Here is an 18,267-nt window from a genome sequence, read left to right on the forward strand (position 1 = left end):
CTGGCAGTCTGACTTATGCTTCCAAATGAGAAGCTCCCCCCCTGTTCTAAATAAGCTTATACTTTTCTTTCTTGCTTTAATTAAAATCCCAAGAGCAGAGACATAAATGAAGTGGACGAAAGCCCGTGGAAATATTACCTGGCCTTTTGTTTCTTCAGAAATAAAACGCTACACGGTATTTATCAGTTTCTGGCCTCTTATCCATCTGGTAAGGTGTTTGGCCATCCAATGAGCCCCTGCAACTGTCGCTGATGAGGGTTGCTGGCAGGCCGGTGGCCTGGAGAGCCTCAGCAGGACCCTGCAGGGGCACCCACACAGCTCTTCTTCTCAAGGACCCTGGTTTAGTCAGAGAGCTCACACCTGACAGGAACGAGGCCCGGCGGAGTCCTGGCTGTGTCCTGCAGCTTTGCGCTGCAGAGACCATGGCTCTCCTCCCTCTCAGCCTCCTAGGAATGAGGACTCAGGTCTTTGAATGACTTGAGATTATAACTGGGAATCATGTGTCTGTTGATTCCATCTTTAAACCCTTCCTGATAAGGCCAGAGGACCTGGCACCAACCAGGACATTTTCCCTTGGATTTGAGTGTGATCATAAAACATGGAGACAAAGGTCACAGGAAAGTGGCCATCAGTCGGAGTCTGACAGACACTGGGCTCAGCATCACTTTGAGATCCTGTAGTTCCCTCACATCTGCTGACTCCAGCCAGAGAGCTGGATGAGCTTTTGTGGGCAGATGGGCCCAGAGTACGCACATCCATTCCAATGCAGGAAGTCATTGAACAGCACTTGCCCTGACATAATCAGGTTCCTCTAGCAAGTATCTTCAGACCTTGCATCCTGGAGGAAGTGTGGACGCCTAGGCCCTCAGCTGGCCCAAGAGAGTGGATATAAACAAATTCGTAAAGTCACCAGCCCCAGAAATTGAAGCATTCGTCCCTCCTCTCCAAGGTGAAGGCTGTCTTTCTAAAATAGTTAGACCATAGTGCCAACGAAGGTGTGCTTTTCTTTTAGTTGAATTTAATTTATGCACATTCCACATAGCTCTGCTGTTTATAATGAATCTGACTAGATTGAAGGCAGACACCTTTCCATTTGGATTAGTAGAGCTGCCTTAGGGATTTATAATGAAACTGGCACTGGATTTTCTTAGTACATCATTTGATTAAGAAACATTAATATTTGCTTAGACCTCAGTCAGTTCGTGTGTATTAATATTTTTCATGAATTCACCTCCACACAGGTCAGGAAGTCCAACCAAAGGGGAGTGGCAGGGTGCCGCACAGAAAGGTCTGCTATAGAAATTGATTGTGGAGGCCTAGGAAGATGTGTCATTCTGTAAAGGGCTCAGTGAACAAGCACGAGAACCCGAGTTCAGAGCTCTAGCACCTACATAAAAAACCAGGCATGGGGTTGGGGATTTAGCTCAGTGGTAGAGCGCTTGCCTAGCAAGCACAAGGCCCTGGGTTCGGTCCTGAGCTCCGGAAAATTAAAAAAAAAAAAAAGCCAGGCATGGTAGTTCCTTTAATTGTAGTGCTAGGTAGCAGAGGCAAGAGGATGCCTCAGACTTCCTGGCCAGCCAGTCTAGCTGAGTTGTTGAGCTCCAGTTTCAGTGAGAGACCTTGTCTCAAAAAATAAGGTGGAGAGCAATAGAGACAGACATCCATTGTTAACCTCTGGCTTCAACATGCACATACATACAAACCCACACCCACAGGAATGCACACACACATATACACGCATACAACACACAGCCATAAGAAATTGCTGGCGTAACGATAATAGGGTAGTAATGTAGGGTAAATAGTGATGCACCAGGTACTATATAGACAGCCCTACTGTCTTGCAATGAGTCCTCAGTTTCCCTAAGTGTTATTGAGCATGTTACACATATTAAGTTAATCATATGACAGGCCCATGAAGCAGAATAGTGGGTTTTCATTTTGGATTAGAGAGGAACAGAGGAGTAAAGGTGCCCGGTCAAGCCGGCCCAGACCTTGAGCCAGACAGCCCAGCTCCAGAGCCCACAGCCCTCACCCACTCTGAGCCTCTCACATACCTGTGTTGCGTCCACCATCACTCCAGACTCTTTCTGAACATCAACGTATTTCATCCTCAAAACAACCACTTGCTCACGTGGCACAGTTTGGGGGTAGCAGGTAGATTCAAACCCAGGGTGTCAGCTTGGCGTTGATTAGATCAGCCATGTTTTCCATAATGTAGTAGAACTAAAAAGTAACAGTTTGCTGAGTTCACAGGGTCTGTGGTAAAATGGAGCCTGAAGGTTTTTAGCACACCCCTGGATCTTGAATTCCCACATACATGTTTCTATATCACCTGCAGTTACAGCGCATCCACAGACTTTCCATCCATTGAGAAGCACCGGGAAAACAGCCTTTCTGGGGAGGCCAGCCTGACAGGTCTCCTTTCGACATTCCTCCCCCAGGTTTAACATCTCCACGCCTGCTTTCCAAGGCTGCATGAAGAATCTGAAGAAAACCAGTGGTGTCGTCAGGTTGAATGACACTGTGGGAGTCACCAAGAAGTGCTCCGAAGACTGGAAGGTAAGCAGGACTCAGAGCGTGGGACACACTGCATCCCAGAGGGCCATGGTGCTGCCCGCGGTGAGCTGGCTTCACGCACTGCCGATGAAACCTGATTGTGTGGCAAAGCAAAGCGTGAGTCCGTCTGGACTGCACTGATAGTGTTCGCCATTTCAGGGACGTGGTGCAGTTTTAGAGCCCGTATCTGGGCGTCCAGGACACGATTATAACATCAGTGATTTCCATGTTTGCATTTCAGCTCGTGCGAACTGCCTCGTTCTCCAGAGGAGGACAGATGAGCTTTACCAACTTGGATGTGCCCCTGCCTGACCGCTTCCAGCTCTCTTTTGGGTTTCAGACCTTTCAGCCCAGCGGTACATTATTGAGTCATCAGACACGGGTAAGAGGTAGTATGTTTGAATTAAAATTCTGGCTCCACAGTTTCTGTCCAGAGCAGCAGAGAGGTTTGGAGCGTAGAGGACTTAGGCATTTTATCCGCTATCATGTGAACAACTCTCCACCTGGGGCAGATCCTGAAGGAAATCCAGCTAGAAGCTGCCTAGTGATTGATAGAGCTGGATTTGTGTGTATTGAGCAATCTTTTCCACTCTTTGCAGATAAGTGTTAAAATGAACTATAGCAGGTATAAGCAATAATGTGGCTTAGGAAAACATTAAGATTTATACTCAGTTTCTTCTTGATTACAACTTCAAAAGATGGTCTTCAGAATCCTCTATTGCAGCAATTACTCCTCAGAAAATCTTTACCCTGGAGAGTTTGAGGAAATCGGGCCCAGTGCCCCTTCAGTAGAAATTCCCTTGGGGGCTGGGGAGGTGACTTGGAAGTAAAGTGCTTACTATGCAAATGTGAGGATTGACGTTTGGATCCGCAGCACCCCAGCACCCACGTGAAGGTGGGCACAACAAGACATCCCCTTAGCAGTCTAGGGCTCAATCTCCTGAGCTAGACCAGCCCAAATGGTGAGCTCCGGGTTCTGTAAGAGACCCTGTCTGAATATGTGAGGTAGACAGCAATCAGGGAAAACACCTGGAGGCAACCGTGTGCCTCCACACACATGTGCAATGGTGAGTGCACACCACACGGCATATACAGAAAAGGAGCACACAGCGAGAGCAGGAGAGAATGAGAGCAGGGAGAGAGACTGAGACACTGAGACTCTGTTCACAGACGAGCCCCTCTATAGCTCCTGAGATATGAGTCAGCTTAGAAATCCACTCATAGGAAGAATGGGACTTTAAAATAAATAATGGTTTTTGGGTTGTTTCTTTAGTGTTGCCAATCACAGTGGATATTTTGTATCAGATCTAAAAGATGACAGTGGCTGCCTCTGTGGCTATGCCCATTAGGAGGGTCACTTGCCTTTCGGTAAACTTGTTTACCAGTTTTTGCAGACTTTTAAAATGATCGCTAAAGAGACAACATGTGCCATTAGATAGTATAGGAGCGCGCGGTCTATCCAAGCTTGATAGCACATTAGTTTGACCTAATGTGCGCTCTCTCTCTCTCTCTCTCTCTCTCTCTCTCTCTCTCTCTCTCTCTCTCTCTGTCTCTCTCTGTATGCACATGTGAGCACACTTGTGGCCATGTGGTCATGTATGTGTAGGTGAATGTGTGTGCTCAAGAACAACTTCGTGTATCATTCCTCGGGAGCCATTGCCTTGTTTGAGACAAGGACTCCCCCCAGCCTGGGGCTCACCAAATAGGCTAAGCTGCCTAGCCAGCCCTAGAGATCATCCCGACTCCCTCTCCCCAGCCTTGGGATTGTGAGCACACACCACTGCACCCAGCTTTTTCTATGTGGGTCTGGGAACTGGGCTCAGGTCTTCACCCTTGTGTGGCAAGCATTTTCCTGACTGAGTCATGTCCCCAGCACTGACCCAGCACAATTCTGTCACATGTAAGTACAGTTGGTACACACTCCACAAAATGGTTGAAAGCAGATGGAAGGATTAGATTAGCAACAAGTTAGAGCAACCCTGTGCAGTACAGGAATTCTAGAAATGTCTTAGGGATATTGCTTTCAAGTTCAAAAATGGTTATTTAGGAAACACAATTGGTCCCACTGGTAACCAGTTCTGCAAAGCCATCACTGTATGTAAAGATGCACTGGAGAGAAACTGGCAGATATCACACAGCTTAAGGAAAATGTCAGAAATTAGGCATAACAGAGAAACTGAATGAAGCTGAAATGAGCACTAATGATAGGTTTTAAGTTACTCATTGACAGAAAGAGTCAAGGTCTTGCCAGTGTTTGGATGAGCACAGCTTGACATGGAAAGTTGGGCTTCTTAGAAATGATGACCAAAACATAAAACACTTATGAAAATCACAGAGGAGTCATTGTTGTTATCTTACATAGGAAAAAAGATTCTGAATGATGATGAATCAACTCCTTGCTGTAAACTTTATGCAGAAGAGAATGGATTCTGATAGAAATAACTTCATCAAAATAAGTAAAAATAGGGGGAAATTAGATGTGATTTAATGTTCTATACATCTGGTTAGAAAATCAAGTGGGCCTAACAAAAGTAGATCGAGACAAAGACTGACAAATTCATCAATGTTGAAGTAATCTGCATATCATTATTTTATCATAAACAAGGAGATGAACTATTTAAAATTATCTTTCAATCGAGAGGCAAGGACCAAATACGTGGGTCAAAACACCCTGGCTGCTTTATGCCTAGTTCTGATCGTTCATTCGTCGTCTCTAAATGCACATTAATTGGTGGTGGTGTATTCTGGGATGGTTTCAGACAAGTAGCCTGCAGGTCACCTTAGAAGACGGTCACATTGCGTTGAGCACCAGGGACAGCAGCGACTCCATCTTCAAGTCTTCACAGACCTACAGGGACGGCTTATTGCATCACGTGTCTGTAATCAGCGACACCTCAGGGTGAGTGGACTGCCTCTGCTGCCGGGGTCTAGTTCACCAGAGTTCTCCAGCATAGCCTCTCAGAGCATCTCTTCCTGGTGCTGATGCTGGTTGGCTATGTGTTTTCCCTTTCCTAGTTCTGTCCCTGTGTCCTGACTGAAACGTAAAGTCAGTGGTCAGATGTGTGTGGATAGATAAAATTCAAAATGGACTACCCACCCTAAACGTGGGAGGAACCATCACAAACCTTCATACAGGATGGCGTGGGTGAGCCTCCAAAAATGTGGTGAAGACATGCACACCTGAGACTGCTCTCCTGTGATTCTGTGTCCAGGGGTTTAAAAACAGGGCAAATCAATTGTTTCAGAATTCGGAGTGGTGGTTATTCCTAGAGAGGGAGGGAAGCTGGGAACTACAATTAACACAAGGTATTTGTGTTCTTGAGGTACTGGGAAAGTTGGTATCTTTCTATGAATGCAAACTATATTGATATATTCATGTTGCAAAAATTCATTGAGGGGTTGGAGAGATGGCTCAGTAGTTAAGAGCACTGGCTTCTCTTTCAGAGGACCCAGGTTCAATTCCTAGCACCTACATGGTGGCCCACAACCATTTTTAACTCCAATTCCAGAGAATCTGACTCCCACTTCTGGCTTCTCAGACACTAGGCACATACATGATGCACTGACATGCATTTAGGCAAGGCACACATACACATAAAATAAAAATAAATAAACCTTTTTTAAAAATTGCTTGAGCAGATATCTATGATGTATATTTTCAGTACATATATATTATTTGGCTGAAGTGTTGTGTGTGAAAATACTTTGCACTTTCAAATCATTTCTGATTTGACTAGTCGTGGGTGACAGATTTGAGTCTGGGTCAGTCAGTAGATCGTGCCCACAGTGTGGGGGTGTTTTGTTGCAGTTTTGTTTTTTGTGAGGAGTCTCACCCTTTTCTTGTGTCTCTCCTTTTTCAGCCTCCGACTCCTCATTGATGACCAGGTTCAGGGAAGGAACCGAAGGCTCCCTGGCTTCTCGAATCTCCAGCAGTCCCTCCGTCTGGGTGGTGGTTATTTTGAGGGTTGTATCAGCAATGTTTTTGTCCAAAGGTGGGGGATCTTTTTTCTGTGGTTATCAATAAGAGCCCACCCACCTGCACAGTGTCACACTTAACCCAGTTACTGGATTAGATTTCTTAGTGTTTCTCAAGGCTCTCATTCTGCCTCAATATTTCCAAAATTCATTTAAAAACCAACAAGTAAAAGCTCCTAGCAGCTCAGACCTTGGAAAAGATCTAATAAAAATTAACTTTCAGATCATGGCCCTTGAAAAACTATTCATGCTATATGCTTTCATTTTAACCAAGACTGTACAGTTTGATTGGATCAGCTCTCCATGGCTTTTAGGGCAAGGGAATTTTGAGGATCTGTGCAGTTCTGGGGAGACCCAGTCACACAGTGCTGACCATGACTTTCAAAAGAGTAGAGCTCCAAGATTCCACTCATACAAGCTTTAATTGGTATCTCTGATTCAGAACACTGTAGCAGAAGAAGGTCCTGGCTCTGGCTGGGAACCTTAGGCTGGAACTTGCAGCCTTCCAAAATGGCACCATCATCCCTACGACCGACCATCCAGCAGGCATGAACCTTCTGGACCACGATGAGGCGCACAGTTCTCACTCCTGTCCATAGCTGATAAAGCAGCTCTCTTGAGCTTGTAGGCCAGTGGTTAGAGCAGGGCGTTGGGGGGAACAGAGAAGACAGGAGGTGTGTACTCACAGCCTCTGCCAGACAATACACACAGCTAAGCAAGCACCGTCACACAGATCTTTCCATAAACGACTTCTGTGGCGTCCTGAGGCTCACCCAGATTCCTGTGCTGAGCCATGTCTATAACTTCCCTCTCTGCGTATTTGATTCGATATTTCTATATGATATCCATTTCAAAGAATAAGCCAGTATTCCTGCCATACTTGAAGTCCACAGAACTTTCTGGAGCCCTTCTATCTTGCACATGTGACTTGCGCAGATGAAAAAGTTCATGTAGGAATCATGACAGTAAGAATGTCCTTTGCCACGAGCTCTGTCTCCCCACTTGTGGGTCTCCCTCCACAGGCAAGAATTTGGTCATGGTTTTCATTTTTCCCTCATTCCAGGTTGTCACAGAGTCCCCAAGTCCTGGATTTGGCCAGTAAATCTACCAAGAGGGATGCCTCCTTGGGAGGCTGCAGTTTGAACAAGCCACCCTTTCTTCTGCTGTTCAGAGGCCCCAAGAGGTTTAACAAGGCCAGGACTTTCGATGTCAATCAGGTAAGTGTCAGAGCCTTACCTTGAGTTTGACTTCTCCTCACCTTGCCTGGGGGAGATGATGGGAGAGGGTAGCACGTCCCCCAGTCTCTGCTGGTTAGGGCCGCCATGAAGCGGCACCAAAGGATCAGCAGCAGTTGACAGGCACCAAAATGGCAAAGCCAGGGCTGAGGGATGGCTCAGTCAGCAGGGTGGTAGAGTCATGCACAGACATGAGGACTCAAATTCGGATTCCCAGCACCATGTGTGGTAGCATGCATCTGTAGTTGGGCACAGAGGACATGAAGATCCTGGGAATTCGCTGACCAGCCAGTCCAGCTGGATTGGTGAGCTCCAGATGCAGTGAGAAAGTCTGTCTCAAAGATTGAGGTGGAGGGCAACAGAGGAAGGCATCTGACTGATGCTGGCCTCGACTTCCCCATGCTCGCACATGCTCATGTATACACAAACGTACACATACGTGCACTAAAAATATGACAAAGTGATTTCTCTTCCACATTTTTTTGTATCTTGATAAGAATTTGGCAATTTTTGCAGTCTCCAAAGAAGTGGAACTGTAACAGAATGCGGTAAGTTCACTCTGTGAGTGCAACACCAATGGACCCAACTAGGGCACAAGAGAGGAAAGGAAGCATTGTTACTTGTATCTAATAGGAATATCGAGGCTCATTCTCCAAGAGTGCTTCTCAAGCCAAGAAATTATGGGGCTTTCACTGGGGAAACTGATGTACATCATATAGAAAATATTTCCATCACATTAGGGGAGGTACAATCTTGAGCATGCTCAGTTAGACAACATGTGACTTCTTCATATATCCTTTGTCCAAAAGTGGTAGAAGAGAAACACCCTCTGCAGAGGAATTTTCATTATAATGCAACCATCCTGAGCAGCATTGACTCTGGGTCACTTGGAGGAGAGGCAATGTAGTCTTGGCTGTATTAAACCAGCTCCTTGCAGTTTGCTTTGCAGTGATCACTTAGTTTCATTTCTGTCACTGTGATAAAAAGCCACTCATGGGAGAAAGGGATGTATTTCATCTTAAAATTCCAGGTTACAGTCCCATCATTGTTGGGAAGTTGAGGCAGGAACTTGAAACAGTTGGTCACATCACCTCCACAGTCAAGAGCAGAGAGAAAGGAATGCATGCTTGCTTGCTTGCTTGCTTGTGATCAGCTAGAGTTCTCCACTCATACACAAGTTAGGGCTCTCTGCCTAGGGAATGGGGTCACCCACAGTGGTCTGCATCTTCCTCTATCAATTAACAAGATGATTTCCCATAGTTGTGCCCACAGACAGACCCACTTTAGACAATCCCTCATTAAGACTTTTCTCCTGTGATTTGAGGTTGTGTCAAGTTGACATTTAAAGATAATCATCACTGTCTTAGGGTTTCTATTGTTGTGAAGAGACACCTCTCCACAGCAACTCTTAAATGAAGGAAAAACATTTAATTTGGGTGTCTCATTTACAGTTCAGAGGTTCAGTCCATCATCATCATGGTGGGATATGGTGGTGCGCAGATAGACATGGTGCTGGAGAAGTAGCTGAGAGTCCTATATCTGACAGGCAACAGACACACTGGGCAGTATCTTGAGCATGTATAAGATGTCAAAGCCCACCTCCACAGTGACACACTTCCCCCAACAAGACCACACCTTTGCCACAAGGCCACGCCTCCTAATAGTGCCACTCTCTTTGGGGGCCATTTTCTTTCAAACCACCACAATCACAAAGGCCTTATCTGAAACAAATAAAAGCTCCCAAAGAACCCTTACTGGTATTTAAAGGTGCAACAACTCACTCCTCAATCCTTGCCTAAGCCAAGATAATTGCCCTTAAAGCTACCTGCCTAGCTGCTAACAGACCTTAATTTGGCTGTCGGAATTTCTGTGGCTGATTTCTTGCTTTTATATACTTTCACGTATTGGTAGCAGGTCTAGTGATTTTCTCAAGACTAGGGGAGCTATGCCCCTTCTTACATATGTGCCCACAAATATCCCTTGTGCAACCTCTATGACAAGGTATACATATTCACCCAAGCTTTGTCAAAGCCAGAGTGGCTTAGCTTGGACTGTGTATTTTAAACAGGCAAGGAGTTTTCAAATCACAATGCTCAATGACCACTTAGGTCAGAGACATCTGAAGAGGGCCTAGGTACCTGGCAGGGCCCTCCGGGTGATTCTCGTGTCTTGCAGAGACCAAAAGGAAGTCATGTTGCTAACAAGGAAGAGTGTGATCATTGTCATTAATTAAATACAAGCTTTGGAGTTAAGAAATGCCTTGCTCTGAGCTTGGTCAACAGGGTGACCTCCCCATAACTGAGGTCACAATAAGAAGAACATGCAGCCTTGATCCACCAGGCACTGTGCTAAGGCATGGGTACATGTTCTTATATCACTAGCCACATTGTACAAAGAAGGAGGCTCAGGTCTGGACAGAAGAGCAATTTATGCTATGAGCAGAAGGTGGACAATGGGGCTGTGCCCTCTAAGAGTAAGCTGCTGGGCTGCAGGGAGAGCTCAGTACTTGAGCACTAGTTTTTGACCAAGTAGAGCATGCTGCTCCAGCTCAGCCACAGTGTTCATTAACAATGACCATTTGCTGCTCATCCAGCTATAGTCCCCAGCCACGTGGTGATTATTAACAGACAATACTGACTAAGAAATGTTCTGTACTGTTTAGAAACAATTCACTTCATGGATACTTGGGGACTGTTATCTTACTATGATGAGAATACTGCCTTTAGAATTGCCCCTTCAGAAATGAAGTCATGTATTTTGTTTGTTCTAAGCTGGTAGCTACTGGGACTAAGTCAGTAGGATGGAGGTGGAGCTGGTGAGGAGTCAGTAGGATGGCGGTGGAGCTGGTGAGGAGTCAGTAGGATGGCGGTGGAGCTGGTGAGGAGTCAGTAGGATGGAGGTGGAGCTGGTGAGGAGTCAGTAGGATGGAGGTGGAGCTGGTGAGGAGTCAGTAGGATGGAGGTGGAGCTGGTGAGGAGGGAAGGGACTCCACTATTACTCAGAAGGCAGAGAGTGTTAAACTCAGACAATAATTGTATTTGGGAGAGCAGGGAGAGACAGAAAAATCCTAGTCCAGTCTAGATTGTAGACTACATGGTGATGCTAGAGACTTTTGTGGAGTTGGGGGACAAGCATTTGGAGAGAAAGAGAAGGAACAGGGAAGTTCGTGGCATGTTGAGTGATGGGTACCTGCAGGTCATGCAGGCAGAGAGAATTGGTGGGAAACTGTTGGTATCTCCCAGGGGGCCTAGGCAGGTAGAGAGTAGTGGGGGCCGTTGTTCTGAGAGGCATTAGTGAATGCATTATCTAACTTTTCCCTCTTCTGCACAAGCTCCAGATTAGATAAACTGTATTATTTCTGCTGTGAATAGCTTGGCAATGGAGAGAAAGCAAGGCTTATGGTGATCTGCTCACACCACACTCCTTGGAAAGCAGAAGGAAGTGAAAACTGGACAGGTCCAGATGTCAGGTTTCAGATTAGTGTTTTCTTGTTTTGTTTTGTTTTGTTTATAAGCTTTTCCAATAATACCTGGTCGGTAAATGATAGACCCAGAATTCACATTAGGCATAGTATCACCCCAGTGAATGTGCTCTTCAAGTCTCTGCTGGCTTGAAAAACTTGATAAACATTGGGAAATTTGATAGAGAAAGGAGGCTGAGGGAGGGATGTGAATCCCACACTGATGCCAGGTCAGGCTGGTGACATATGTAACTTGGACGTTTTCAGTGGCTGGTGCAGAGCTACTGAAAGGAGTTCCTCCAGCTGCTTAGGAGATTAAAGCACCGTCGTCTAGCAGCAAGCTTTATGAAAACATGTCGTAGGAAAATCTTAAACAAAGGAGTCGAGACAGCGGAGTTACTACAGCCATCCGGGCAAGAGCAGGGCTGCTCTCAGGGCAGAGGTACCAGATGTGAAGAAAGAAGCAAAGAAACAAAGTCCATCACAGAGCTCAGCAATAGGACACAAGGGTGATGCATGGAAGAAGTAGAGGGGCGGGTGTCCACAGAGGCCGTGGTGCTGAGCCTGGGTTCCTTCAAGGATGATGAGAGAACGGAGGAGTTAACAGTGTCAGAGGGAGCGTATTGACAGACAAGGAACGCTTGCTCGGAGGCAGTAGGGCCTGCTGATCCCAGGCAGGCCTCAGGCTGGGTTCTGTTCTCAAGAGGACCCAGCATAGCTCTGAATTCAAGCAGTTCACTTAGAGTTCTGATGAGTATGATTGAACATCTCCAACAGTGTGCAAGCTTGGGCTGTTTTTGTTTAGTAGTCTGTCCCTTTCTATCAGGGACTATGGGAGTCCAGCCCCTCGATAGTCCCCTCCCAGGGTCCGGGAAGAATCTACAACCAGCTGATAATTAATCTTTGAAGAAAAGAAATGAATCTATGTACACGAAATTCCTTAGTCCATACATTTTATTATTCTGTCAGGTTTCTCTCTACAAGCTTATACTCTGCTCTCATTTTTAGCTCCTTTCTTGCCCAATTTCTCTTTACATTTATCTGCTGACCCCTCTAGGTTCTATCTTAATTTTTTCATCTTAGTTCTGTCCCTTCTAGGTTCTTATCCATCTAGTTCTTTCCCATATCAGCTCCTCCCTCATCTCCTTTCTCTCTCATCTTGTTCTTCCTCATCCTGTTCTTCCCCATCTGGCTCTTCCTCATCTTCCATCTCGTTCCTCTAGTCCTCTCTTCTAGCCCTTCAGTCTAGTTCTTCCCATCTCAGTTTGTTCCTCTCAAGTTCTTACCCATCTAGTTCTTCCATTCTCTTTTCTCTTCTCTGCCCTGTGCCCTGGAAATCCCTGTATAAGAAGGGAGGGGGCGAGCTAAATTGTGTAAAGCTATTACTTAACGTCCTGACCTAGGTGGTGTCTCCTGGTGGAATTTACCTTAAGTCAGGTGACTAGCATGTGAACTGTTATCACTGTTAGTCCTTGAAAGTGGCTAAGGGAGATATCTGATTCCAGAGAAAGCCTTTCCTGAGGCAGTTCTCCAAATACCTGGAATGTGTATGTCCAGAGTGATCAGTCCACACTGTTAGCCCTTCTTAGGGAAAAGTCAATTGGGAAAACTATGAAGGCACACATGATTTTCATAACAGAAGACAGCTGATATTTAATAAGCCAAATAACACCAAAATCTCCTTGGAATTTGGCTTCCTCTAGAGGAATTCCCTAATCCCTCCAGGTAGTGACTTTGCCATAATGAGCTGAGTTCTTATGATATATTCCTGCAGCCTGCAGCACCTCTCTGCAGCCCTGAATCTGTGTGTGTGTGTATGTAGTTTGGAGGGTGTGTATGTAGTGTGTGTGTGTGTGTGTGTGTGTGTGTGTGTGTGTGTGTGTGTGTGTGTGTGTGTATACCACTAGACAAGCATCCCATCTCTGGAATAAATCCCAATTCTCTCATTACTTTCATTTAGAGACCATGTCTAACTTAGTTGCCTAGACTGGCTTTGAACTTGCTGTCCTCCTGTCTCAGCTCTAGAGTAACTAAGGACTTGCAGGCCTACGCCAACAGGCTTTGGTTGTACAGACAGCTGGTATGAAGTGTACACTCTGGCACCATATCTATCTGGGATAGGCTGGAGAGGAACACCTGACTATAAAGGAGGTTTCAGGGAAGTTCTTTACTGATGGCTCCCAAAGATTCCTTGCAAAATGGCTTTCATGAAGACAACAGTTCTACCTGTGATGACTTGTTTGTCAACTTGACACAATTTAGAATCACCTGAGAAGAAAGTCTCAGTGAAGGATTGTACAGATCAGGTTGACTTGGGGACGTGTCTGTGGGCATTGTCTTGATTGCCTTAGCTGATATGGGGAGAAGCAGCAGGAAAGTGGGGATGCTGTTCCCTGGCGTGGGAGCCTGGACTGTGTTTGAGTGGGGAAAGCTAGCTGTAAACGTGCTCCCGACTGGGGCTGATGGAATTAGCTCTAAACATGCTTGCATGCATTTCTCTCTGCTCCCGACTGGGGCTGATGTGATTAGCTGCTTCAGGTGTCTGCCTCGATGTCCGCTTTCTCTTCTAAGTCGCTTTTGTCAGAGTATTTTCTCACAGCGGCTGAAATGGAGCTAGGATCCCACCTAGGACGCAGTTCAGTGGTAGGTGGAACATGAAGCTTGACCCCAGTTCTCTCTGCTTCATCTTGGCTCTGAGAAACACTTGCTGAGCAGTGTCCAGCCGGGGAAAGACGGACTCTGCCTGGGCTTCTCTCTGCCAGGACAGCTCTTTTATCGACAGCTCTTCCCAACAACTTCTCCTCGAGAATCATGTCCAAGAGCAAGGGTCACATGGTCATTCCTGAACCAACACTTAGCAAGACAAATCCTCAGCTTTCACTTGAGTTCTGGAGATCCCCATTGAGCTCTGAGCCCTGTGGTCCAGACCTAGACACCAGAATCTGGACTCTGATGTGAGGAAAGGGGGCAATCTGGAGACTCAGTTTCTTCCACAGTTAATGCTCAAGCATTGAAAGTGTTGTCCACCATAGGACAGATTATTATGTCCCAGTCATTGCTGACAGCAGTGAGGACAGGTCCAGGGCCCTTGCTCTCAGTCTGTTCCTTGCCCCGTTACAGAAGCCTAAGGGGAGGTGGCAGGTTTTGGCTCTGTGTCCTGCTCTGGCTGTAGATGCCTCCTAATGGATGTCTGCTGAGAACACTCGGTTCTTCTGATGGTCCATGATGGGATGGAATGCTGGATCCCTGCAGGCTCCAGATGTAGCGGTTTCCCCTAAAGAGGAAGACTTGTATAAGGCATGAGGCACATGTACTCTCCCCAGAAAGGAAATAAAAGGGATGTTTGCATTCTCCAAAGCTGTGTCTTCCAGCCCCATTCATAGCATCCTGAAGGTGAAAGGCCCCAAGCTACAGCCGCACTGGGGCCCTGAGCGGTGCTGGGTGGGTGTGCAGGAGAGTGAGGAAGCTTAGACTAGGTGTCCGCCTTCCTCTCGGGGGTCCCCTTGGGGCCATTTGCTGAGTCTTCTGTCTCTCTGCTGACTTCATCGCTTAGACGCTGGGGTGAAAACTGCGTGTTTGGGCCAGGCGAGCACGCTGCCCTCCAGCTGCCCCCCCCATCTTCTCTCCTCTCCCTCACAGCTATTGCAGGACGCACCTCAGGCCTCCCCAAGGAGCATGGAGGCATGGCAAGATGGGAAGGCCTGCCTGCCCCCTCTGAATACCCAGGCCAGCCACAGAGCCCTCCAGTTTGGGGACAGTCCTACCAGCCACTTGCTATTCAAGCTTCCCCGGGAGCTGCTGAAACCCAGGTATTTCTCCTTTCCCTTTTTTTCTCTTTCTCTTTAAAATTTTTTTTTCTTGTTCCATTCAGTGCCAAATCAGAGCCCACTTTCCCGCCTCTCCCAGAAAAGTCTCATGAAGGGGGTGCTGTCAGTTTGCTGGAGACAGTAGCCTGTACAGGACAGAGTGGGGGCCTTCACGTTCTCTCCCCTGCACAGCTGGAATGGAGATGTGACTGCCATCGCCGCCACCGCGGCTGCTCAGGGCCCAAACAATAAGCTTGGCTCTGGCTGAGAATTGATGGTGTTCTAAAAATAAGGCTGCTGCTCCACCCCCAAAGCTAGTTATTATTTATGTGATAAATCACCTTTCTTCTTGCGCTGTATTGAAAGGGAAATTGTTCTCTTAGGTAGCCTTGGTGCAGATGGAACATTCCTAGAGAATGCTTTTAGCTAATGATCTCAGAAGGAAGGAGGGACGCACGGTTTGTCCTTTTTGGGTGTCTTGAAGGAAACATGGATGCCGACCATTGCTTCAGACTTTCATTTTTTAAACAGTGGCAGAAGGGCCCAGGGGTCAGAAAGACTGGCTTGAACTCTTGGTTCTCGTGAGGCCTGTGCTTAGCAACACACTGGCTGTGTCACGTGCTAGCTCACTTCTCTGTGATATGGATGCCGAGATGGGTCTGGAGAGGCAGGGGTTTAGTATGGGAAGTGGAAGGTGGTAGAGAGGGGGCAGGCAGGCACAGGCTGGGAGAGCCTGAGGCTGGGATAGGGCCACTATGGAGAATGGAGTGGGCGTCAGCCTGCAGCGCTACCTGAGGAAGCCGTCTAGTCCTGCACCCCTGAGGCAGAAATCACCTCAGAAGGGTCTATGTTCCATCATGCCTGCCACATTCAGCAGATCCAAAAAATATGACAATTGGGGACTACCCTGTGCCCTGTCACAAGCCTTCCCAAAATGGATATATCTTTGTGACCTTCATACACAGTGTGTCTTTTCTAAGTCTGCATTTCCCTTCTGGGTCTGCCTGACATTTTAGCTATGGTACACCTCTATCTAGCCTCCATTTTCTCATTGGTTAAAAGGGGTTAATACTGATTTCCTGACTATGGGTACAGGTTAATAGTTTGACAGGATACTGGCCCTTGGAAGGCCATTCAGCCACAGGATGGCTCACAGATATGACAGTCAGAACAATCCGAAGGAAAAGCCTGAGCAAGCAGTGACCCCATGGAAAGACTCAGAACTTGTCATTTGCAGAAACTCAACTTGTAGAAGACCAGAGCAGGAGGAGGCAGGATGTCCTTCAGCTGGCCCTTCTCCTAATGACATCATCACTTCTGGGAAGGGAGGCTCCATTGTCTAGCCCTGCTCTCTTGGCCAAGCTGGCCTTAATGACAACAATCCCTCTCTTAAAGAGGTGGCATCTGCAGATGCTGCCCTGACTGTCCTAGCTTCCCCCGGCTCTCCCCACCACCTCCCACCCCCGGCTCTCCCCACCGCCTCCCACCCCCGGCTCTCCCCACCGCCTCCCACCCCCGGCTCTCCCCACCGCCTCCCACCCCCGGCTCTCCCCACCGCCTCCCACCCCCGGCTCTCCCCACCGCCTCCCACCCCCGGCTCTCCCCACCACCTCCCACCCCCGGCTCTCCCCACTGCCTCCTGTCTCCAGCATCTTCTCCCTTCATACATTCAGCATAGTGGCCTGCTCACAGTCAACCCTGATGCTTTCTCATCCTGGTAGCATTTTGAAAGGTGAAGTGGGGGGTAGTGGGTAGAAAGCTGATCATTACGATATTGGCTATTTTTCTCATCTCTATAGCAAAAGCAACTTAAGAATGAACGGTCATTTGACTCATGGTTTGAGGGTACAGTCCACTGTGGCAGAGAAAGCAGCAGGAATATGAGGTCACATTACATCCACAGTCAGGAAGCAGAGAGATGGGCAGCTAATGCACACTCACTTTCTCCTTTTCATTTAGTCAGGGATCCCAGCCCAGGGAGTGGTGCTGCCACATCCAGTTAAACCTCTTTGGAAGACAGACCCCTTGCTGACTGCTGCAGGGTGTGTCTCTAAGTTGACAGTCAAGATGAGCTGTCACACTAGTGTGTGCAATCCTAAGCTACCCCAGTCCCAAATGTTTTAACAGTGGCGCCTTCGGGAAGCTGCCGGCTCTGCTGTGAGCTGTAGTCCTCATTATCATTTGCATCTCAGCTGTTTTCACCGTCCCATAAAGGGCACCATTGCTTTAACCCTGCAGTGGATATGTGAGTGTGCTCTTGATCTCCCCCACCTCCCCTCAGCAGTGAGGACTCACAGCTGCTCTGTCATAGTCTGGGATGCGAATCTGCTGCTGCCTTTTTGAAATGTTAGTCTTTTCTGCAGAAGACTGCCTTAAGAAACAGTTCTGGAAAGCGAATGTCAAGTCCAATCACTGCGCCCACGTATGCAAGTGCTGTGTGCTCTGGAGTGCATCCCAATATTCTTTTAAGTTGGCACAGGAGACCAGAAACGTCAGGAGAAATATGGAGCCGTGGGCCATCTGGGCAATTTCATTTAACAAATACGGGTTCTTTTTCATCTTGAAGAATGTTGCCCTCTAGGAAACCTGTTCATCTGATGAACAAATATGCATCTTAGACTCACAATGTTGAAAAGCAGAGAATTAACAGTCTAATGTTGTCTTATACCTCCAGATTCTACTCCTGAATTATTCATTTCCTTCTTAACTCGATCTCATCGCTATTTGTTCAATGCGTACTGTGTAGAAGAAACTACCCATACAGCTACAATAGCAAGATATCCCTGGTCTCTGTCCTCTAGGGGGTATTAGACATGAACCCCAGGGAATGAGTACAGACATCTAGTTGACTTCTGCCTCTCTACTGCCTTTTCATGTTGTACCTCAGTGAACTTGTTGGTGGTCCCATGCACCATAGATAATTCAAGAAACAAAATTCTATGGCTGTATCCCCAGGGCCCAGCACAGTCCCTTCTACACACTGAACTCTTAGTAAATGTTTGTTGGATGGTTAGCTGGTTTGATGGATGGATGGATAGGAATCTTCATATAAAGTAAACTTTGCTTGGCTTGTTTAGGAAATGATATGAAACCATCATGTAAATTAATGCTGGCTCTCAATTTGTGGCTACATAATATTTTGCAATTCCTCTTCCAGGACAGCTGAGGTCTGGGGAGTTGGTCAGAGAAATGGGGGGAGCAGGAGAAGGTGAATCCATGCTCCTGTGCCTTT

At 47.0% G+C, this 18,267-nt stretch overlaps 1 protein-coding gene across 2 annotated transcripts in view; it reads left to right on the forward strand.

Annotated features, from left to right (window-relative positions):
* The window catches only part of Lama3 (laminin subunit alpha 3), a 250,328-nt gene that overhangs the window by 212,908 nt on the left and 19,153 nt on the right, over positions 1–18,267 (forward strand). For both annotated transcript variants that reach the window (XM_052741546.1, XM_052741547.1), the window contains 6 exons: positions 2,445–2,562; positions 2,801–2,941; positions 5,319–5,458; positions 6,420–6,551; positions 7,598–7,751; positions 14,869–15,038. In XM_052741546.1, the coding sequence (XP_052597506.1) occupies positions 2,445–2,562; positions 2,801–2,941; positions 5,319–5,458; positions 6,420–6,551; positions 7,598–7,751; positions 14,869–15,038 (855 nt within the window). The remainder of the gene's footprint in view (positions 1–2,444; positions 2,563–2,800; positions 2,942–5,318; positions 5,459–6,419; positions 6,552–7,597; positions 7,752–14,868; positions 15,039–18,267) is intronic.

This window comes from Peromyscus californicus, unplaced genomic scaffold, assembly GCF_007827085.1.
Source record: "Peromyscus californicus insignis strain IS unplaced genomic scaffold, ASM782708v3 Scaffold_17__1_contigs__length_78620276, whole genome shotgun sequence".
NCBI classification, from domain to species: Eukaryota; Metazoa; Chordata; class Mammalia; order Rodentia; family Cricetidae; genus Peromyscus; species Peromyscus californicus.